A 24,691-nucleotide genomic window follows, 5' to 3' on the forward strand; every position below is an offset into this window, starting at 1 on the left:
GCTCACTGTAAAATGTAAATCAAACACTGATCAGCTCTCAACAACTTGTAAGATACTGAGTACAATAATATGCATTTGAGACAGCCTGCATAGGACATGCTGCCTAGACCGTGTATTTTTTTGTGAGGAACCTTGAGGATGTTCCAGTTGTTGCATATGCCTGTTCAGGTACATATAGAAGGGGATTTATATTATGTGACTGTTGTAATAATGGCCAAGTAGATTGGGACAATGACATCCTTGGATCTAGATGCCATACCTTTTCTTATACGTTGTGCAACATAAAATGACATTCTTAATACAATAGATACATGATGGTCAAAGGCCAGGTCACTCTATACATGAGTTCTGAAATCCCTACTCTCAGTGGTGTATTATAAATGTGGTAATTTGCAGGGATGACAGTCTTTCCAAAAGAAACCATTACACTCTTCTTGGAATTAAGTGTTAGACCATGTCTCTGGCACCAATTATTAATCAGTGCCAAGCCTTCTTGAAGGCTAATTGTGCCTTGGGAAGATTCAATAACTGTACCTAATTTACAATCATCTGTAAACTTTGTCAGCCAGAGGTCTTTGACACTGGCCTTCACTTCAGTGAAGTGGTACCCAAATGCAGCAGACCCAGCAATGAGACCTGAGAAACTCCACTAGTGACTGCCCTTTTTTATGGAAGTTGACTCCACTACCCTGACTTCCTGAGTCCTATTTGTGATCCAGCTGGGAATCTAGTGGATGATGTAAGAGTTTATACCTAATTTCAAGAGTCTGTCTATAATAACCAAGTGGGACATTCTGTGATATGCCTTGTCCAGGTCCAGGTGGGCAGTATATACCATTTCGTCTTCATCCATTGCTTTGATGTCCTTTTCAAAGAAGTCTACCAGGTTGAATAGACATGACCTGCCCTTGAAAAAAATCAAACTGTGTTGGATCTGGTGTACAAAGGACTCCTCTGCCATTTTTTATCAATTCCATGATTATTCTTTCCATGGTTTTACATATGAGACTAGTCAGATGTATGGGTCGATAGTTTCTCCTTGTCTATGGATGACCTGTCCTTGTGCCAAATGATAACAGTAGCAGTCCTCCATTCATTCGGCATGAAGCCTGTTTGGAGGCTACAGCTAAATAGTTATTCCAGTGGGTCCGATAGGTCATGCTTCATGCCATTAAAGAAGCATGCTGGCATATTTACATATCCCATCAATGAAGTGTTTTTGGCCTTGGAGAGTGCTTTTAGGATCTGTTCCATAGTGATAGTTAGGGAAGTAATGGTTGGGGTATCTCTTGAATGGTACCTGGGGGTTAGAGTGGAGTAAAATTTAGGCTGAATTTATCCAGCAGTAGCATTGCTTTATCCACTGGCTTAGTATAAGTGGTCTCATTTAAAAGTAGTTTGGCACATTGTTGTGTATTTCCTTTGATCATGTAGACATAGCGGAAGAATACAGAGCTAACAAATGGGCTCAGGTTTTGGTTGTTGTATGCATTGTAGATACCTCACAACTGCTTGGTGAAAGGATTCCGGATGAACAGTGAAATAAAGGGTCACGGTGCCTATGTCAGGAGATAGATGTAAATATTGATCTAATAAACTTAGGGGTTAAAATGCAAGTCTTTGAATTGCCATGCAATTTGTCTGAAGGAAATGAAGTCTGAAACTCAAATGTCTACTATTATTAATTGTCTGATTTGTTAGAGAACCATAGCTTTGTGAGGCATAAACAGAAAAGGTGATGCAGAAATCCACACATGCTGCAACACTGCTGCATAGCTGAAGGGTATGGTGAGGTGAAGTTTTGGGCAAGAATTTGTAAGGTAATTGTTTCTGTATGCATACATAGGTCACAGGCATCTCTCAGTTGTCCCTTATCTTCAACAATCACCCCGACTGGCTCAAGGTTTAGCTCTGTCCCCCATAATCCATCCTAAAAGCTGCCTATTTTGGGAAGAAAAGGGATGGATTAAACTTAACAAATAATGACACTAATGATAACTATAAAGTTCTTTTACTTCAGAAGATGCATGGTAATTTACATTTTCTTATTCTGTCAATATCTCAAGTTAATGCTAATAATATTTTAAAAAGTGCTAAATATGTATTTGTTCCTGAATCTGGAGTTATGAATCTGGAGTTATGTGGTTGAGAGCTGTGCCTCTATAGCTCACATCGGTGTCCTTTCTTGTAGGATCCCCTATACAGATTGTTATGGATGACTTCATAAGGAGTACTTTATGTTTTGTTACTTTTAGCATATCAACTGCTTAGTTGCCTTGCTGTTCAAGGGTACCCCTATTCTACATGCATTCATATTCCTTCTGATACCGTTTTAGGGGTTGTGACCTGTTGTTACCCAAGAGAAGCATGTACAGTAACATTCTCTTAGGTTGTCATTCTCTTAGCTTCAGGGTACAGAAAGACATGAAGGGTCTTTGATTCTCCATAATCACTGGCTAAGTTGTAAAGAAAACAGAGGGTGATCAATGTGGCTGTTACAAGAGCTATATTATTTTTTGTATAGGGACATAGTGTCCTAGGTATCCTGTTCCTTTTCATCCTCTGCCATGGAAGACCTTGAGTAAGGGAACCTGAAAAAATAAGGGGGCAGTTTACAAGGGAAGCTACAAAAGGGATGACGGGGACAACAGTATCTTGCTAATGGGGTGGTTATAGGAGAAGGCATGTATCTTGACTAACCATGCAAAAAGATAATTGGTTAAAAAAATATGTCAACCACAAACATCCCCCCAGAACACACTGTATACCTAGGATCTGTTTGACTTCTGCCAGGGTATTATATTAAAAAAAGAAAGAAAGAAAGAAAGAAAGAAAGAAAGAAAGAAAGTGATCAACAACCCCCAAAACACATTGCCTCCCTACTATCTGTTTAACTTTGCCAAGAAATTATATTAAAAGAAAAGAAAGAAAGTCATCAACAGCCCCCCAACACATAGATCACTAGTATCTGGTTGACTCTGCTGGTGTAGTATGTGAAAAAAAGAAAATCATCAACAGTCCCCAAAACACATTGCCTCCCTAATATTGGGTTAATCCTGCTAGGATATTATATTAAAACAAAAAACAAGAAAGTCATCAACAGCCCCCAAAACACATAGACCAATAGCATCTGATTGACCCTGCCAGTGTATTATATTAAAAAAACAAAATCATCAACAGTCTCCAACACACCTTGCCTCTCTACTATCTGGTTAATTTTGCCAGGATATTATATACAAAAAAAAAAAAAAAAAAAAAAAAGAAAGAAAGAAAGTCATCTGCAATCCCTGAAATACATTGCCTCCATAGTATCTGGTTAACCCTGCCAGGAAAAAATACAGAAAGTATCTGGTTGGTCCTGCCAAAAAATAAATAAATAAATAAAAACACTCATAATTTAATTAATGATTTTTTGGAGGGGGTTAATTTCAAAATATTCTTCCTTGCCAAGGAATCATTGGCTTCTCTTACCTTAAATAGTAATCTGATCGATATTTCAAAGATCCATGTTTTTTATTTTTTTCCTGCTTTCTCATACATCTCTCTCACTCTCTCTCTCACAAATTAACTGTGTTAAAGACTGGGAAGAAAATGCAAGAGAAACAGGCCTAATCAGCAGCCACATCATGTACTGAGATTAAGTGACGTGGCTGCTTTTTTAACAGTCCAGTTGGCTTTTAATTTCCTGCAATTAAAACCACAATGATTTCTGGACATCTTCATTTCTGCCTACAGTCTTCCCAATCAGGACAGTTTTAAAACCAGTCCAGTGACAAAAAGATATTTTTTTCTTTCTTTCTTTTTTTTTTTTAAAGCATAACTTGAGCACTCATGCATTCAGCTCTGAGTTCCGTGTAACATTGCTTCGTCAGCTTTACACACTAGTTTGCAGTTCAAACTGCTACTAGTGTGTAAAAATCACTAATTAAACATTTTTTAATGACAAAATTGGGGGGTAGCTGCAGTCCAGCAGTCCAATACCACAAGCTATCCCTGTTCCACTGTCTTGCTACAAATCTGTCCTAACAGGTGATATTCTCCCCAACAATGAATCTAGCCTAAGCAAATTCTGGTAATGTTTTCTAAGGGTTATTAAGTTATTACTTAATGGGGAGGCCATGGTTGTTCAGCTGTTAGCATTGGCACCACACAGCAAGAGGTTCTTCAGTTCAATCCTTGACTGGGGTGCCTTCTGTGCAGAGTGTGCATGTCCTCCCTGTGGTCATGTAGGTTTCCTCCCACACATGATGTAGTTGGATTGGAAACTCTAAATTGGCCCTAGGCATGAGTGTGTGTGTGCCTTCTGTGGAAGGTTGGGTGCCAGGCTGGCAGCTTGACACTGTAAAACTCCACTGCCAGTCATGAGCAGACAGGTGATCTGCTTTGGCAACCCCTAACTGGGAAAAAGCCAAAAGAAGATTAAGTTATTACTTAACTGTTTATTTAAGCAGCTTCAAGTGAAAGTGATTATTGTGTTATAACAGCTAACCTATTTTTAAACTTGAAATAGCTTCTAGGTTCATAGATTAGCACTAGGCTAGCTGCCCTTAAATGCCATTTTAAGCATAGCCAGTTTCCCTTTTTTGTGCTTGAACTAACCTGTCTTATTTGGTTAGAGGCTGACCTTACCCATCCCATGGTCAATAATTATATATTACCTCTAACGAGAGCAACTGTGATCGTACCATAGATAATTTGATTTATTCTCAAGTTATGCTCAGATATATTTGATTTTCATTTGAGAATTTACTGTACTTGTATGATTTTAATGTATACAGACCCACATATTGTATCAGGCGTTGCATCATTTTATTTTTTATTTTAACTATTTGTCGATCAGGTAAATGCACTGGACACAACTGACCCTTTTCGGGGGCAATCCAGGAGCGCTCTTTAGTCAAGCAACTTGCTCAGTTACCAAGTAGACAAATGAAGGTGAAATTAATCAAACATTGTGTCCTGCATACTTGAAGCAGCTCAGAGCTGCAGTCCTCTCCATAAACTGCCATACTGTGATCATGCATACTACTAACAGGCTATGTTGACTTAGCCCATACCAGTAACAGTTCACATTTGTATTGATCTGTGCTCTTAAAAGCATAAACTGCAAAGCAAAACTATATGCCTAAAACTGTAGTCACACTTTGTTTCCTCATTTAAATACAGGAAATGTATGCTATAAAATGCTATGATGTAAAAATGTCATTTTTGACTTTACACCCTTACCCATATGAAAGGAAAATGTACTACAAGAAAAGGTTTCAGTTTTGATATTAGTGTCTTACCCTGTTGAAATGTTGTGTGGTGTTCCATCTGCCCAGTGCCATGCCCCTTCTTCACCTTCATCAGTCAAACCAATCCAGTAATTTGTTCTTGAATTATCTTTTAAAAAATCCTGAAAAAATATCACAGTGCTTTGAAAATATTCAAAAAAGTGGTGTGGTATTGTTATAAACAAGTTCTGGATTCATGCGCATACTGGTAGAAGAATGCAATTTTCCCAAAAACTTAAGTCATCTCATTTTATTTGAAAGAAAAAGAAATGGTCCAGTTACTTAAAACCGATCATTAGTTTTAGAGCAGAGATGAACACATTTTTGACAAAGAAAAAAAAAACATATGCAGTTTTGGGTAAGCCTGATACAGCTAGTGGTAATGCAAAAATCTTTTCAACAATATAAATTACTAAGAAACAAAAAAGAAGAAACTTATTCTAAAACAGCATTAACTATCAATGAGATAGGAAAGAACATCTGAAGACAATATTTCTACAGATTATAACTGCCAGAAACATTGAAGAAATAAAACAAAATTTGCACTAACAGAGTCCAGGAGAGAAATTCAGTCAAGTTATATGGCATAGCTATAACAGATTTGCGTCATAAGACATTGTGCGCAAGCCACTCTGATGAGATAGGGGCATAAAGCCCTGACGATGATCCAGCCAACCCAGATTCAATTACCAGCTTGGGAGAATGATGGAGCAGCAGGAAAAGGATAGATGTGACCATCCTGGTTGGGAAGGCACTCATTGATATGCTCTATAAGGGAAGGTGTGGTCCAAAGAGAGGAGTTACCTTTGGACACAATCAATAAGTGTGGAGGTGGAGAAAGGGAATGTATGCCTACCAAAAACAAAAAAAAAACTGGATAGATGTACAGATGATTCAATTGTCCAAGATGTCCTCAGGATTCATGACCTATCCCAGCAATAACCAGAGAAAGTCTGGAGGCAGGAGGATCTCTGAAAAACCTGGTGTGACCATGAGGCACTGGTAGCCAGACTGGCACAGATGAGGTCTGAGGGGACCAAAAAAAGACAGTGTGCCCAGAAAACAAAAGTAGATGAAATAGCATATCACTTCAAGTTTTGTTTGAAGATTATGAAGTACATTTTAAAGTTGCTTTGGTTTTGTATTATGCTCATTGGTTCATAGGTAGGTACTAGGCTATCAGCCCAAGGGCCTATGTAAGCCTAGCCAACAAGGTTCCATAGCTTATGCCACCCAAGAAAGTGACTATCAAAGGAGAGACTACTGTCCACCTGGGTCCCAAGGTCTCTTATCACGCATTTGGTGTTAAGTAGATTGCTGCCTATGTGGTAGTTCATAGGTACAGAGTTTTTACCAAAGGGGATGACACTGCACTTTTTGGCATTGAGCTTGAGGCCATGGCTCTGACACCAGGCATCTGTCTCAGTGAGGCTATTCTGTAGGATGTCCACATCATTTGAGGACTTGACTATGGCTCCTAGTTTGCAGTCATCTGTGAACTTCGTTAGCCAGAGGCCTTCTGTGTTAGCCTGTAATTCAGAGAAGTAGATAACAAACAGGAGAGGTCCCAGGACGGAACCCTGTGGTACTCCACTTGTCACTGCTTTGAGGTCAGATTTGGAGTCTGCAACTTTTACAGTGTGGGTTCTGTCAGTGAGCCAGCTGGCAACCCATCTTGTGATGTAGGGATTTATACCTAGTTTAGTGAGTTTAGCTATAATTCCAGAATGGTGGATGGTGTTGAAAGCCTTGGCAAGGTCAAAATAGGCTGTGTGAACCACCTTACCCTCATCCATGGCTTTGGTGACTGCCTCAAAGAAGTCAATCAGGTTCAGGAGGCATGATCTGCCTTTCACAAACCCGAACTGGGTGGGATCCAGAGTTTTGAGGTTACCAATGTCTTTGTTTATGAGTTCCATAATGATATGTTCCATTGCCTTGCAGACCAGGCTCATCAGGCTAATAGGTCGATTGTTCCCAGGATCAGTAGTGGCTCCCCCTTTGTGAAGTTGGATAACTGTTGCTGTGTGCCATTCAGTGGGCACAAAGCCTGATGCGAAGCTATTATTGAACATGGTTCTTAAGTGGGGAGCCAGTTCATTCTGAAGTTCATGTAAAATGCAGCCTGAGATGTTGTCTGGTCCCACAGATGCCGTGTTTTTGGCTTTAGAGAGTGCAACTTTTACCTGCGTAGTTGTGATTACAGGGACTCTGCATTTTCCCTTTGTAGATATGGGCCCTTTAGGGGGTGAGAGGGGGGTAAAGTTAGCACTGAACCTATCTGCCAGGATGTTGGCAATATCAGTTGGTTCTGTAATTTTCGTGCCTTTGTGCTCTAACCCAGAGCAGATCTGGGTGTTGCCATCTAGATTCTTGACATAGCTATAGAATGCCTTGTGGTTGTCCTTGGATTTAGTGGCGATTTTGTTTTCGTAGCTAGCTTTGGAGGATCTTATAAGGGATTTCAGCTTCTTACTGAAGCTGACCAGGGAGCTCCTCCACTCATGGGATTTTATTCATTTTTGCAACAGTTTCTTCCTTCTGTTGTACAGTTTGTTTATGGCAGGGGACCACCAGATTGGCTTCCTTTTTTTTGGAGGATAACGTATTGGTTCTGTTTGTGTCAGAATTAGCCAATTGCTCCCTCCTTCTCAAACTTGTTAACTGCAATGAGCAACCAACAACTGTTATCACTAAGTTCTTATCCTTCACAGTTTATATTATGAACTGCCAGGTCATCCTCTCCTTTACAAATAGCTGTTTCCAGCTTTATAGGGACATTGATTATACATACGTAGTACTCTGTAGCAAAAAAGAATGCTGATCCCAAGTGACGGCACTAAGACAAAAACAAAGTCAGGACCAATTCTGCATCCCGCAAGACTGAAAATCCAACTTCTCAACTGTTTAAACATTTGTCTTAATTCTTGGATTTAGCCTAACTGCGCCTCAAGAAAGCTTATTTCATCACTATGACAGTCTGTTGAAATAATATGCTCTCACACATTAAATACTTGCTCATTAAAAGATCTGCAGTTAAAAAATTGCCTGATATAAACCCATGATTTAGATAATCTAATGTACTCAGATTTGCATTAGACATTCATTCAGTGGGCAATACACCTAGATGACAAACTCTAAAGAGGAGAAAAGTGCACATCTGCTTATTAGGAGATCATTAAAGCATTTCTGTTGGGAATGGAAGGTATGGTACATTTTCTGCGAACTTCCACGTTAAAATATGTAACGCACATCTCTCTAATTTCACTTTTATTTAATGGACTATGCATTTATATAGGCAAAAAAGGAGACCAGGAAGATTAATGCATTCATTTGGTTATTGTAAAACACTTCAAAATACAACTTGTGCATTTTTCCAATCGTTCTTTCAATAATAAAACATTGATTAATGCAGAATCTAGAAATGTTGTTTCATATTCTTTGATTTAGAGTATTTATCACTCATTTGATACACACAGTGTATTCCTCCATATTATTGCTCAGGCTAGGGTAGAGACTGACAACATAAAAGATAACAAGAGTTGTGCTTTTTGTCTTAGTTTGCACATGTGCATGTTTAGGCAATGCTCATTTGAAGCTTTTCTATGGTGCTGCATGGTGCTCCTGCATGAAGACATGCAGAGGTAGCAGCACATAGGACTGACTCTATGGCTGTGCTGAATGCTTAAGAGGAAGTCTGGGGGAAATATTATGCTAATTAGCCATGTGCTTTCTCCCTGGGAATCAAGGAGGACATCTACATACCAAGCAATTGAAGATATCTGTCAATCATGTACATCAGCCCAGCCATCTTCACCACATTGCAATATTGAGCATGGCCAAAAAGCCATAGTCAACTATGTGTCACAACCATGGTACAAGGATTAGGGTGGGGACAGCCACTAAACACCAGGGAGAACACATCTAAAAAGTCCCTTAAAGGAACCTGACATCACTATTAGGACAGAGGGTTGGGAGATTCACCACACATGAAGGATTACTCTTAATAACAAGTGCCATAATGGCACCATTGGCAATATGAGGATCAGGGCTTGGTGGGATCAATGGACACCAGGAATACATGTAAAACTTAATTGCTTAAACAGCACTGACTTCAAAAGTGGGAATGGAGACAGGAGAAACACCAAATACCAGGGAAACATGTAAAACTTCATTACCTTAATCACACTGATTTCAGGACATGGATTAGAGAGTGGGAGAAACACTAGACACCAGAGAAACATGTAAAACATTGCCTTAATAACAACATCAGGACGGAGATCGGGGTTGTTGTGAGCAACTTGGACGGGCAGAGAGGTCAGGCATAAGTATGGGGACTGTGCTGTGTGTGTGTGTGTGTGTGTGTGTGTGTGTGTGTGTGTGTGTGTGTGTGTGTGTGTGTGTGTGTGTGTGCCTGTGTGCCTGAATGCCTGCGTGTGTGTGTGTGTGTGTGTGTGTGTGTGTGTGTGTGTGTGTGTGTGTGTGTGTGTGTGTGTGTGTGTGTGTGTTTGTGTTTCTGGGAAAGTGACTAGGGGAATGTTACTGCCTAAATCAGCTGCAGTTTACTATAATGGTATGCTACACTATAGTAATAAATCCTTTTCAGAGACATACAATTTAGCAAGTAATGAGGTCTTACCTCATCACAACTAACATTTCCAAATTGCAAATTGGCACATCATGGAAGCAAGGCCATTTTAGCATAAACCATATGGCTCTTTTTAGGCCCTTTAATGTCCTTTATTATATATGCAGAAAGCATTATTATATTTCAAGATGGGCCTTATATATATATTTTACAGAATTCAACTGCATGATTTTTCATGTCATAATTAAATATTTTTCATCTTTAAAACTAAATGTCTCATTGCTTTTGCCACAACAGTATTGACATGCTTGGTAAAATCCCACTTAGAAGTAATTAATATTACTACATTTTGTATTATTACCAGTTGTTCTATAGTTTCCTTCCCAAAATACATAATGTTGAATTTATTCAATCTGAATTTTAATATCAGTTTCATTAGCCCATTTTGATATTTAGGATATAAAATTATTTATGTCAGTAAAATCATTAACACTAGTAGCAATAAATCCAAGCTTGTGATCTGCATATTTATTTGTCCAGCAGCTGTTCATAGGTTCATAGGTAGGTACTAGGCTATTGGCCCTAGGGCCTATATAAGCCTAGCCAAAAAGGTACCCTGGCTTTCACCACCCAAGAAAATTATTTTCCTGTGACACTGTCGAGCAGATCTGCAGAAGTGACCTCTGGGGTGAATTTCCTATCTCCCATCCAATCATCAAGATTTTTCTTGAAGAGTGCTAATGAGGAGCTTTGTTTGATATAGATAGGTAGTTTGTTCCAGAGTATGGGAAGTCTCTGGAACAGAAATCTATCCCTCCAGCATGTTCTGTTTATTGTGGTGACAAGGTTTAGGTCCCTAGAGCATGCAGCTTGGAGGGATTGGGATTTCTTTAAGTGGAGTATGTCCAACAGCTCTGGGTTTAACATAGCTTTGTATGTTAGGCAGAGCTCGCCTCTGAGTAGGTGATATGCAATGGAATAAAGCTGGGGTTTTTTGAGATGGTCTGCATAGGGCATCTGTTTGAGGCCAGTAATCCTCTTTGTGAGGTATTTCTATGGCCTTTCTAGTTGTTGTAGATGCCTTGTGAGGTACATACCAAAAGGGACGTTGTACTCTATAATGGGTCTAATGAGTGATGAGTAGAGGGGAACAATGACCGCTTTTTTCCTGGATGAGAAACCTTCTGTGATGAGGTGTGCCATGTAGAAGGATTTTCTGACTACTGTGGTGATGTGATTATCAAAGGAGAGACTACTGTCCACCTGTGTCCCAAGGTCTCTTATCACACTTTCGGTGTTAAGTAGACTACCACCTATGTGGTAGTTCATGGGTATAGAGTTTTTACCAAAAGGGATGACAATGCACTTTTTAGCATTGAGCTTGAGGCCATGGCTTTGACACCAGGCATCTGTCTCAGTGAGGCCCTTTAGTAGGATGTCCACATCATTAGGAGTTTCGATTATGGCTCCTAGTTTGCAGTCATCTGCAAATTGCATTAGCCAAAGACCTTCTGTGTTAGCCTGTACTTCTGAGAAGTAGATACCAAACAGGAGAGGACCCAGGACTGAACTCTGTGATACTCCACTTGTCACTGGTCTGAAGTCAGATTTGGAGTCTGCTACTTTCACAGTGTGAGTTTTGTTAGTGAGCCAGTTGGCAACCCATTTGTGACATAGGGATTTATACCTAGTTTAGTAAGTTTATCTATAATTCCAGAGTGGGGGATGGTGTTGAAAGCTTTGGTGAGATCTAGATAGGCTGTGTGTATCTTACCCTCATCTACGGCTTTGGTGACTTCTTCAAAGAAGTCTATCAGGTTTAGGAGACATGATCTGCCTTTTACAAACCCAAACTGGGTGGGGTCCAGAGTTTGGAGATTACCAATGTTATTGTTTATAAGTTCCATGATGATATGTTCCATAGCCTTGCAGACCAGGCTCATCAGGCTAATGGGGCGGTAGTTCCTGGGATCCGTGGTGGCTCCCCCTTTGTGGAGTGGGATAACCATCATGGTGTGCCATTCATTGGGCACAAAGCCTGAGGTGAGGCTATGATTGAACATGGTACTTAGGTGGGGTGCCAGTTTGTTCTGTAGTTCATGTAGAACACAGCCTAGGATGTTGTCAGGTCTCATGGATGCTGTGTCTTGTCTTTGAGATAGTGGTTTTTACCTGTACAGCCATGATTACAGGAACTTTGTATTCTTCCAGTATAGAGATGGGCCCTTTAGGAGGTGAGAGGGGGGTAAAGTTAGCACTGAACCTAATTGCCAGGATGTTGGCAATATCAGTTGGTTCTGTATATTTAGTGCCATTGTGCTGTAACTCAGAGCAGATCTGAGTGCTGCCATTGAGATTCTTGACATAGCAATAGAATGCTTTGTGTTTGTCTTTAGAATCAGTGGTGATTTTTTTTTTCGTAACTAGCTTTTGAGGATCTTATGAGGGATCTTAGCTTTTTACTGAGGATGACCAGGGAGTTCCTCCAGTCATGGGATTTTACTCTTTTTTGCAACACTTTCTTTCTTCTGTTGCGGAGCTTGTTTATGGCAGGGGACCACCAGATCGGCTTCCTTTTTTTGGAGGATAGCATATTGGTTCTGTTAGGGATTGCATGATCCATGCACTTGTGTAAGTGCTTTTAAAGTGCATTTGTGTAGGATTCAGCAGTCGTACCTCTATTTTCTGTCTGCTTGGGTTTTGTTGTTTGCCACTTCTGTCTTAAGAAGCGTGCAGTTGGCTTTGGAGAAATTTTTTATGGTGGTTTCCCTATTGGACAGTGGGGGCGGGATATGGATGTCTAGGGTGATTAGCTTGTTGTCAGATCTGACCGATGAGGAATTGACCTCTGGTGTGGAATGCCTTTTGCTCATGCTAGTAATGACCAGGTCTAGGATATTGCTGCCCCTGGTGGGGGTGTGGATAAGTTGATCCAAGGCATTAGAATTTATGAATTCCAGAAAACGTTGAGCAAAAGAGTTGGTATATGAGTAGTTTTACCAGTTAATGGTAGGGTAGTTGAAATCACCCATTATTAGGGTGTTAGGTTGTACCCTAATATTTTCCAGTTTATCAAAAAATGAGGAGTGGGAATCCTGGGGCATGGTGGGGATCTGTAGCAAGCTACAATTTGAAATGTGGTCTTGCCCAGAGTTGCTTGCACTTGGATAATCTCGGAAACATTATGCTGAGCAATTAGTTGGGAGGTGGGGATATCCTTAATGAATATGGACACGCCTCCACCTTTCGTGTTTCGGTCCAGGTTAGGTGGCCAAAAGGTGTGGTATGAATTACAGCCTGGTAATACAGTGGTGCTCTCTGGAGCCTTGAACCAGGTCTCTGTCACTGCACAGATGTCGATGTTCTCCATTTTAAGGAGCACCTCAAGTGAGTGCATTTTGAGGTTTAGACTTCTAGCATTGAGTAGCATTACCCTCAGATTTTGCTTGCTTGTACCTGTTATGGTGGTGAGTTTGTCATTTGAACCTTGCCTAAAAAAGGCACTATAGGGGTGGCAAGGGCCTTAGCCAGTATCTGGAATCCCAAGGGCGACAGCTGCAGGCCATCTCTGGCAAAGCATCGTGGTCTGTCGATCATGTCATCCCAGGCAGACAGATACTGGATCCCCTTAGAATGACACCAGTAGCTTAGCCAGTTGTTGACGTCAGTCATTTTGTCCTTGTACTGTGGTATCATTCTGGGTGATGGCAGGATGCTATTCAGGGCTAGGGTCATATCTGACTGGGTTACAAGATCGGACAGCTCCTCTATGTCTCTTTTCATGTAGTCCAGGGAGGTACATCTCAGGTCATTCACACCAACATGGACAATGACAGAGTCATATTTGTACTTGTGGAGTGACCTGAGTGCTTGCATTATGTGGTGGATCCTGGCACCTGACAGGCAGCTGACAGCAACTTTCTCCTTATTTAGCCTGGTGAGTGGAACATCAGTGTGCCTGACTATAGAGTCATCTATCACTAGAGTGTTGGGTACATTGTTCTGCCTTATGGGCTGTGGTTGAGTGGCACACTGAGTTTGTGGGCTATGTGCCATTTGGGTTGTGTTGGGGGGTGGAGGTTGCTTGCTTTTCTACTTTGGAGGTCCCTGTTGCTTGGGCAGATTTTTATTGAGAACTTCCATGAATGTAGGTGTGTGTTTTGTGTTTCTATGTGTGTATTTTGGTGGTGTAGGTTACTGCAAAAGTTTCACCAGCCGTTTCATCCATTGTGTAAAATAAGTGCCTTTCCATTGTAATATTTGTTTGGGGTTATACATTTCTCTGAATTTATGTTTTAAGCACTTGGGATCTTCCCTTGACTCAGCCAGTACCACTATATGACAGTTTTCCCCCTGTCCTGCAAAGACAGCAGGTGCATACACAAATGAACTGTCTCTTTCTATGGCTTCTGAACAAGCAAATTAAGCAGAATAAATGCCTTTGTATGGTCATCTCTATCAGAAAATGCAGTTTGCATGAAAACATCATACTCTTGCTCAAACACTTTGCAATTCTCTGCAATATTTTATCAAAGACAAGAGGCCATGGTTTTCAAAATCCTTCAGCCATGCCAACAAATTATGCCCAAACACACTGAAAAAATAGCCCTTGTAATTATATACAAACATGCACACACAGCCAGTACATGTAATAACATTCAAATGCATAAACTTTTCGAAATACTGTACATTACGAAATATACTCTGAAATTACTGTATTTTGAGAAATAACTGTACTGTAATACTGTCAAACACTTCATACACTTTGGATATCTCTGATAGCTTTAATCAATGCAAAAAAGTATGTGCCATGAGCTACTTCGAAAAAATGCAGTTGTTTTCCTTATTTTATACATTTTATGTGATTCAGACTTTATTTCAAACATTTTCCACAGCTACTTGAATATTTTCATCAATATGTTGCATTTTTGGCCATTTCATTTAACTATAAATTTGTTTAGAGCATTCTGAGTACTTCATTTTATATTTTGCGAATACAAAATCATTTAAGCAAGCTTTGATACTTGAAATTCCTTTCTGACCTTTCTTTGCACGTTATATGTGCAGTAATGATGATTCACTCCTCTATATTTCTCCACCTTTAACTGAGTGCCTTCGGTCCTGTATCTGGATCTAGATCCCATTCAGGCATCATGTCGCTTGTATTGCTTCACAAGTATAGACAAACAGGCAGGGTAGTTCATTTAACTGCTTTATTATGTAGAAACACATCAGGATGGATAGCAGCAGTACAAAATAGAAATGAACTGATTAACTGACAGACTACACAGGCATACATGCTTACATCTAAACCGTTTACTACAAAATGGCAGTCAGGCTCGCATGTGCTCAGCATTTATACACTTGTGCAAGCTCCTAGAAAGCTTCTTAAAGGTATAAATACATACTGATCTACATTACTTAACTGTAAACTCAAAACTGCTAATGTAGATGTCCCTTTACTGAAGCCATGATGCCTTATATTGCATGGATTGTTTATAGGTCGTGTTTCAGGCTATTTAGGAGGCAACCTGGGGTTGCCTGGGCCATTGAGGCTGTATTTTTGCCTTTAGTGAGTGCTGCCATGACCTGCTGTCAGCTAATAGTTGGGGGAAGAGGGATGTTAATAGGAATTTCATGGGGGAGGCTGGGGGAGAGTGAGGGGTGAAATTATGGCTGAATTTGTTAGACAGATTTGCTATGACACTTTGCTCATTGAAGGTGATACCATTTAATACCAGTGCACACTTCTGCATTACCTTTAAGGTTTTGGACTTAGCTGTAGAAGACCTTCGGTTGTGTTTTGCCTGAGAGGTTATCTTGACCTTACTATTGACCTTGATACATTTAATTCATCCCCTTAGTTTCCTTTTTAATTTAACTAGTGAGCGCTAGCCATTTTGAGTTATTCTTTCTGATTTTGGGCATGACTTTGTTTCTTTTTGTTATACACTCTGTTAAGGTTAGGATTCCACCAGTGTGATTTGCTTTTGGGGGTTGTTTTGGGTTTACTTCTTGTAGGTACAGCAGTCTCTATGCAGCCATTTATATGATTGTACAGGTGGGTTCCTATCAGATTGACGAAAAATCAAAATATCGAACACTCATATGAGTGGAAATGCAGGTAATTTAAATCGATATTGTGAGATTGCGGTACAGTGAAGATCGGAAAATTTGCCTTTTCCTCACTGTAGTGCAATCTTGGAGTTGGAATATATTTTTGGGGGGATGCCACCCACAATAGCGATTTTGATTACCGGCATTTTTGCTCATCTGAGCGTTCGTGATTTTGATTTTTCTTCTATGAAATATAAACCCGTACAGGATTTAAGTGAACAATTCCACACAGGTTGCTGTGAACTCAGGGTTCAGATGGGCATTGGATTTTGACAAACTGTCACTTAAAATGATATAATTTGCTTTAGAATAGTTCCAAATTGTTACAGGTTTTGCTGGGTTTTAAATCTTGATTTTTATTTCAAATGATGCAACTTTGTCATCCAACCTCATCAGTGGGCATGTGGCATGGAAGTGCAGCCCTTTCTCATACTGGTGATTGCTAAGTCCATTATTTTTGATACACTGGTTGGAGTGTGCACATCTGGTCAAGAGAATATTATGTTTCCCAGTCTATAGAAGGGCAGTTGAAGCTTCCCATGAATAATGTATTTGTCTGGATGACGAGTGTCTCCGGCAGGTATAAGTATGAGTTATATGATTCTCAGGGCATAAATGGCAACCTATAGCTTGGTAGGATATGGTAAGGGCTGTATCTGTGGTGATTTGCATATGGATGATCTCCAGGGCATTATCCTGTTTAACCAACCTACAGGTATATTTTTTTCTAATGTCATGTTCATGTTCACCTCTGCATTTAGTCCCTGTATCTGCGGATGATGGTTTAAATGTGTGGAAGCACTGTTGGAGTACTTTCTGCAGCTTTAAATCATGTCTCTTTAATGACTGAGATGTCTATATTCTCTAGAGTTAGGACAGCTTGTAGGATATGGAGTTTCTTGTTAAGATTCCTAGCACTGAGCAGTAATATGTTTAGGTTGCTTTTGGTTTTATTTGCTGAGTTGTTGGTTTTGTCAATTTGGCATTGCCTGAAAAAGGCTCTAAGGGGGTGGATAAAGTTTTAGCCAACATTTTTAAGCCCAGGTGGACATATGCAGGCCGTCCTTAGCAAAACTGTCCTCCCATGCTGACAAATCTTGAATTCCCCTGGAATGACACCAGAAACATAGCCAATTGTTAAAGGTTAATCATTTTTTGTTAATACTGTTGCCATCATCCTTGGTAAAGGTAGAATACTGCTCAGCATAAGGCACATACGTCTCTGAGACACATATTCAGAGTGAATCATAATGTCTGTCTCCATATACTCCAGTGAGGTACATCTCAAGTCATTTACACCCGCATGGACAATGATAGAATTATACAGGTACCTAAGGTGCATTGACTTGAGAGTTTGTGCATCCTGGCAGATCCTGGCTCTAGATAAGCAATTAACTGTTATCTTCTATTTGGGCAGTCTGATGAATGGGGTATTTCTGTGTCTTACAATGGAGTCTTCTATGACAAGAGTCCAGGGTAAAGTGCTTGCTTATTTTATGGGCTTTGTTCTTGGAGATCCATTGACTGTAGTCATATGTGTGGTATTTGGTGTTGCTTTTGGTGTGTGCCTTTAGAGATTTCTGAAAATAGGTGTTGCTGTTTGTAGGCTTAGAAGTTCTTCGAGATTGGGGAAGACTGTTGTTTAGTGCCTCAGCATAAGATATTCTATGTGTGTGGTGGGCACTGTGTGTGATGGGTGTAGTTTATGTGTTTTGGCAATATTGTTTGTAAATGAGATTTTTGCCTCCTGATAAATTGTGTATGTACATTTGTCGCATACTGGGTTACTTTCTTTAAGCATTAAAAGGCTGTCTGTAAACATGAAACAATTCCTACATTGTCTCAGGATGCCCGTATCTAACAAGTTTGCTAAGGAGACATTTGGAAATTGCATACCAGTGTTGTCTGGAGCTGCATTATGATAGGCTATTATGGTTTGAGAACTGAGTCATACAGAGGACTCTTCAGATGGTTTCTAGGATTAGGGATTAATAACTGCAGTTGAAGAAACACCAATTTAGAAGATAATGAGGTGCTACCTCATCACGGCTAGCATTATGTCCTTACATTCACTTCTGTAGTATTCTTGACATATGGGAATTCGCTGCCATGGAAGCCCAACGTCCGGCAGGACTACCAAAGACTCTTGTTGCTTTAAAGGGATGCAGAACATCACCCAAATGCTCCTTAAGTAGTGTAGGGCTTAAAGGTGACATTCAGGTCTACCATAGCCAGAACTTCTTTGCCACCAATCCAAACATATCTTTTCACCATCGGTCTGTGTACCTGTGTCCGTTTTCTGCCAGTTGAACACATTCATTCTCCAGTGACTACCTATGACTGTTTGCTGACTTCTTTGCAGTTGCTGATAAGTGCACCATTCAGTTAGGGTTTTTGTTTTTTGTGTCTTATTTTGTGCTCCTTGGGGTTAATGTCATCCATGCAGGGTAAATGCCAGTGTAGGAGACAGATTCCCCATAAAGACTGCCATGATAAGTGTCTTTTTTGTCTAGAAACTTCTCATGACCATTCATCTTGTTCAATTTGTCAGACGTTTGTCCCAAAAATCCTATGCGGTATACTTCCCTCCCTTTCCCTGTATCTTGAGAACCAGAGTCTTAAGCTTCTTGCTAAAGATACAATGATAGGAATCTGCCATGCTGAGTCAGCTGTTAGGGAAGCAGAAGGTGAAAAGGGTACAACCAGAATTAATGCTGTCCAACCTCTGCCAGGTGTTTTTCTCGAGGTCATTGCAAACCCACCTGTGTTGTCGGATTTCTCTGCCACGACCGTGTTGGAGACCAGTGAGGATCTGGCTGGCAGCATGTCTGAAGAGGCTTTGCAGGCATCCATCTCAGACATTCAGGGAGAACCACAGTTGATTTTTTCCAAAGGGCCCAGAGGAGTTCCTCCATTTTTAGTTGGAGAAGAAGTTCCTACTATGGTTCTCGACTGTCGTCCTGGGTCATGGCCTTCTCAGTTTTTTGGAGGGGACATTCCCTTAAAAAAAGAAACAAAAACTTAAATGTGTTTCTTCTGTTCCTAAGGATCTTCCAAATGACTAGCTGGCCTTTTCTCAGAGACTATTTACTGCTTTAATGTCCTTAAAGCCTCCAAAAGGGCATTTCACTTCCTGCTGCTCCTTCGTCCTCTAATCCCCTTAAAAGGCCTAGAAAACAGGATTGTTATGAGGATAAGTCAGATTCTGATGATGAATCCCTGACTTATTCTACTCAAATTCCTTCTCCTTTGGAATATGGTTCAGAGGAGGAGGAATATATTAATCTGATGTTCCTTTTGAGGAAATTTCTTTGGGGACACTCTCTAGGATGATAGATTTTTTTAAGTGAAATTGTGTTCAGGTCTCTGCTATCCATAAGAGGTATTAATAGTTGCTGCAGTTGGAATCTCCTAAGCCTGCAGCTATTCCTCCTGTTTTGGCTGTTTTGCTGGATACCTTTTCCAATGTCTCTCATGCACCTGATTCTCTGCCTCCTGCTCCAAAAAAAACCTGACAGGTTTTATTGGGTGCCTGAGGATTGTTCTTTTTTATATAAATGACTTGCTGCTGACCCCTCTATTGTGACTGTGGCCTCTGATAGGCAGCCTCAATTGTGTCCTTCACCCAAGTTATTGCCTTCTGACAAGGACAGCAGAGCTATGAAAAGGCTGTGTAAGAAAGTTTACACTTCTGTTACCCTAGTATTTAGGGCTTTTAATTATCAGACCCATATAACTAGGTATGTGTTGACTCTTCTTTCTCAGGCCTGTCAACTTATTTCTGATGTTCCAAATTCTGAGAGTAAAACTTCTCTTCTTTCCTTGCTAGCGACTTCCTCTCAAGTCATTCATCATTCTGTTAAATGTAGTTATGATGCAGCAGATGCCTTTTATAGGGCTGCTGTTTTTGGTTCAGTGATGAGGAGGTATACTTAGCTTAGGCTTCAACCTCTACCAGATGATATTAAGGCTAAGTTGATGGATGCTCCTTTGGATTCTAAGTTTTTGTTTGAGGAAGCTGCTGCTGGTTTGTTTAAATACCTTCAGGATAAGGGTAAGGCCTTACAGGAGCTTAAACATGTGTTTGTTTCTCCTCTGCCTAACTTTCAGAGAAACTACCCTGCTAAGCCTGCTTTTGTTCGTAGGCAATCCCACCCTTCTACTACGGGTAAGAAGAGTGGCAAATGGGCTCCTTCTACTAAGGTGCCTCAGTTTTCAGGGACTGCAAAGCCTTTCTTTCCAGACAAACCAGGTGATGTATAACTATCCGTCCCTTCCCAGCCACATTCCTCTTTCTCTTCACCTTTCTCTTTCTCTTTCTTTTTCTGTTTGGCTTCAGATCACTCAGGATTCCTGGTTTCTGTCAGTCATTTGTCAGGGGTACGTCACAGTGTGGAAATCCCATTCTCCTTTTATGGGCATACCTCAGCCTCCTCAGGAACAAATTCCCTTTTTCCCCAGAGGTTCTTCAAAATTTCTTGACTCAGGGTACAATTCAAAAGGTGCCTTTGTCCCAAAGGGGGAAAGGGTTTTACTCCAGTCTGTTTCTAGTGTCCAGGAAAGAGAGCATTTGGAGACCTTTTCCAGACCTTTCTCATCTAAACACTTTATAAAAATAAGTATAAAATAACACTGAACACCACAATGTAGTTAAAACTTCTGCACAACTGAAACAAATCCATAGAAGTGTATAAAATATTAAAGTTGTGTGCAGGAGTTACCTAGGCAGTCCACGAAATAACGGGAGCAAACAGTACAAAGTCAAGATAGCAATTCCTTGTCTCTTCAGACCAAAGGGCAGTACTGCTTCATATAATTCCAAAGTTCAACAAAGATTCTTCAAATAAACACCAAATGGAAACTGTTGACTGCAGTTTATTGTAGAAACATAAAAACAGGTGAGCGCTTTCGCTTTTCAGCTTTTTCAAACCATAATGCACTGCTAAGAACATGGTCCTATATATACTAAATACTAAATAATTTAACTAATTAAACAATTAAGCAATTGATTTAACAATTAACTAATTTTGATTAAAAACTAGTAAAACTTTACATTAGCACATATTCCATAGGTAAATAAATAAATAAATAATGTACAACTTTTACTATTGCTAACCCTAATGACACCAAAACTGCTTTAGTTAATTGTTAAATCAATTGCTTAATTGTTTAATTAGTTAAATTATTTAGTATTTAGTATATATAGGACCATGTTCTTAGCAGTGCATTATGGTTTGAAAAAGCTGAAAATTGCTATCTTGACTTTGTACTGTTTGCTCCCATTATTTCGTGGACTGCCTAGGTAACTCCTGCACACAACTTTAATATTTTATACACTTTATAAAAATGCCTTCCATTCAGATGTTTTCCCTTCAGATTCTCTTTCCTGTCTTGCTGCCTCAGGCCTATATGGCATCTCTGGATGTCAAGGATGCTCATCTCCATATTCCGATCCATCCACTTTTCAGGAAGTTTTTGGATTTCTCTGCTGCTTCCTGGCATTTTCAGTTCTCTACTTTGCCCTATGGCCTTTCTACTGCCCCAAGTGTGTTCATCAAATGTGTTATTGCTGTGATTGTTTTTTTCAAGGGATCCAAATATTTCCTTACATGGATGACCTGTTGATTTAGGCAACTTCTCAAGAGACCCTTTTGCAAAATCTTCATTTTGCCATTTGCCTTCTTCAGAGTGTGTGTTTCACTACAAATTTCAAAAAGTCTCTGACTCCTTCTCAAGATCATGTTTTTCTCGGTTGCAGAATTCAGATGGTACCATGCTGGCTTCCATGCCCCTCTTAACTCTCATATTTTTCTTTCACACTCTTTCTTCTCTGGCTTCCATTACTACCAGGGAGATTCTGAGAACTCTGGGTTTCATGACATCTGCCATTCCAATACTCCCTCTGACCAAACTTCACATGAGAAAGTTTCAGTGCTTTCTGAAGGTAATATAGCTTCAACATGCACATCTAGACTTTGTTGTTCCTCTTCTTTCTTGTCTCAGATAGGAACTTCACTGACATATTCAGCACTTGTCTCTGAATCCAGGGATCCCTTTTCAGCCCCTTCTTTCCTCTCAGGAATTGTTCACAGATGCTTCAGAAATGGGATGGGGAGCCGCATTTGGCTCCCTAAAAGTACAGGGGGTACAGTAGCCATGTCAGCAGAAGGAGCACATCAATGTCAAAGAGCTGAGAGCTCGTCTGCTGGTTCTTCAAGCCTTTCACCCTCATTTCTCTCCAGGGCCTCTCAAGGTGTTCACAGAGAATACCACAGTGATCTGGTATATCAACAAACAGGGAGGTACAAGATCTTATCTTCTTTGCCAGTTGGCACTTCTGGTATGGGATCTTCCTGTCAAGTATCAAGTGACTCTTCAAGCAGTTTTTATCCCTTTCAGTCAGAGCATTGTGGCAGATTCTCTGAGCAGATCCCTAACTCAGACCCATGACTGGATGCTTCACAGGGATGTGTTTCTGGACATTTTCCCCCATTGGAGTACTCATGAAGTGGACCTTTTTGCCTCCCCTCTGAACAGACAACTTCTTCTGTTTTATGCCAAAGTTCCAAGTCCTCTGGTATGGCAGGTGGGTGCCCTCTCATTTTCTTGGAAGGGGATTTTCTTTATGCATTCCCTCCCCTTCCTCTCATTCTGAAATTCCTGTTCAAAATTCAACAGGATGCTCCCAAAATCTTATCAGTGACTCCCTTTTGGCTGCCACAGCAGTGGTTCCCTTTTCTTCTGCAGTTAATCAAGGGCAGACATCACAAGTTATCTCACAGGGTGGATCTACTCTCACAGAACAAGGGGTCTGTCATCCATCCCCACCTGTCCACACTTCAACTGACACTGTGGGTTATAGGATTTTGATCCCTCGGACACCTTTTTTTTCTGAAGACGTGCTGCAAGTCCTGCAGGATGCCAGGAAACCTACTACTAGGAAATCCTACTTATCCAAATGGAAGAGGTTTTCTGTTTGGTGTCTCTCTTGTAACCAGGACCCACTTACTTGTGTGAGTTGCTCAATGTTGGTTTGGCCTAGTCTTCTATTAAGGCCCACTTATCAGGTATCTCTGCTTGTCTGCCTTTTCCTCCTCCTTTAGCTTCTAGATTTGAGGTGAAGCAATTTATTAAAGGTGTCCTTAATACTAGACCTCCTAGGAAGCCTATTCCTCCTCCTTAGGATCTTAATTATGTTTTGGAGAAGTTGACTCAGGCTCCTTTTGAGCCTGCTGTTTCAGCTTCCTTGCAACATTGTTCCAGGAAGAATGTTCCTTTGTTAGCTCTTACTTCTGCCAGACAGGTGTCTGAGTTACAGGCCCCTATGGCTTGTCCTTCTTTTTTGATCTTTCATGAGGACAGCGGATCCTTGCACACTAACCCTTCTTTTATGGCTAAGGTGGTTAATTTGCTATCACTTACTCAGTATATTAATCTGCCTACTTTTTTCCCCTCTCCAAAAACTGACAGTGTAAGGATGCTACATACTTTGGACATGCATAGGCAACTCAAGGCTTATTTGGATAAGACTAAGGCTATTACAAAATCTAATCAGTTATTTGTTTCTCTTCATTGCTAGATCTTTGGGACTTCCTGAATCCAAGCAAACTATTTATTCTTGATTTCTAAGGCTATTTCTTTTTGTTACACTTTTCATGGTAAAATCCTTCCCTCTTCAGTCAAGGCTCATTCTAATAGAGCTGTGGCTTCTTCTAATGCTTTTTCCAAGGGCTTAGATACTAATTCTATTCTTGAAGCAGCTACCTAGATTCTGTGCATACCTTTACCAAGCACTACAAGTTGGATGGTATCTCTAGAGCTAGAGCTGGTTTTGCTAGTGCCATTCTTCATGGCGTTTTTGGGGACTCTTCTGCGTGTGTCTCCTCCCTAGTTTCCTCTTGAGCTTTGGCACTCTCCCATATGTTAAGAATACTAAATACTGCAGCAGTGAATGTAAGGACATTGACAGTTATGTAACATCTTACCATAATGGCAGATGTCATTGTCTTCATTGCTGCAGTATTCGTTTGCTCGCTCCCTCCTTCCCCTAGTCCTTTGCCTTCCTAGATGTAAAATTACCTCTTGGTTTCCTTGGAATGGTGTTCCTACTGGGGCAATCAGGTCTGACTATGGTAGGCATAAGCATCACCTTTATGCTCTATATGCCATATGCTATGCAAGGAGCTTCTGGGTGATGTTCGGCATACCTTTAAGGCAACAGATGTCTTTGGTCGACTGGCCAGATGTCATGATATGTTACGAATATTGCAACAATGAAGGTAAGGACATCCACCGTTATAGTATGACCTGTACTTTTCTGAATCGCAAATGGGCACATCACACTGGAACAGTCTTTCTAGCAAGAGCTATACGGCTAATGTTAGGACCTTTAATGAATCTCCAGGAATATTTTCAACGCAAACATGTATATAATGACAAAACACAAAACTGTAAAGACATTTTAGATACCCAATACTATTAAAATATATTGAAGAAATGTAAAACAGAATAAAGCTGCAAATTAATATTATTGGACTTTTATAACATAGTACTAAACTAAAAAAAATAAACTACACATTCACATTGAGAATTTATGAGAAAAAATGTCCAAATATTACAAAAAAATACTAAAATGCAATATTACAGTTAAAGTGTAAAAAAATTCCCGGAATGTTTTGGAAGACATTACATGCATGATTACACACAGAGCATT

The 24,691-nt window shown here is 40.2% G+C and overlaps 1 protein-coding gene across 1 annotated transcript in view; it reads right to left on the bottom strand.

The window, feature by feature from the left end:
* Positions 1 to 24,691, bottom strand: part of LOC122808708 (hepatic lectin-like) — a 634,431-nt gene that overhangs the window by 44,858 nt on the left and 564,882 nt on the right. Inside the window, exon 5 of the mRNA XM_044079696.1 lies at positions 5,286 to 5,395. Coding sequence (XP_043935631.1) covers positions 5,286 to 5,395 — 110 coding nt within the window. The remainder of the gene's footprint in view (positions 1 to 5,285; positions 5,396 to 24,691) is intronic.

The sequence above is a fragment of the Protopterus annectens genome, chromosome 8.part0, assembly GCF_019279795.1.
Source record: "Protopterus annectens isolate FY-2018-M chromosome 8.part0, PAN1.0, whole genome shotgun sequence".
Classification (NCBI taxonomy): Eukaryota; Metazoa; Chordata; order Ceratodontiformes; family Protopteridae; genus Protopterus; species Protopterus annectens.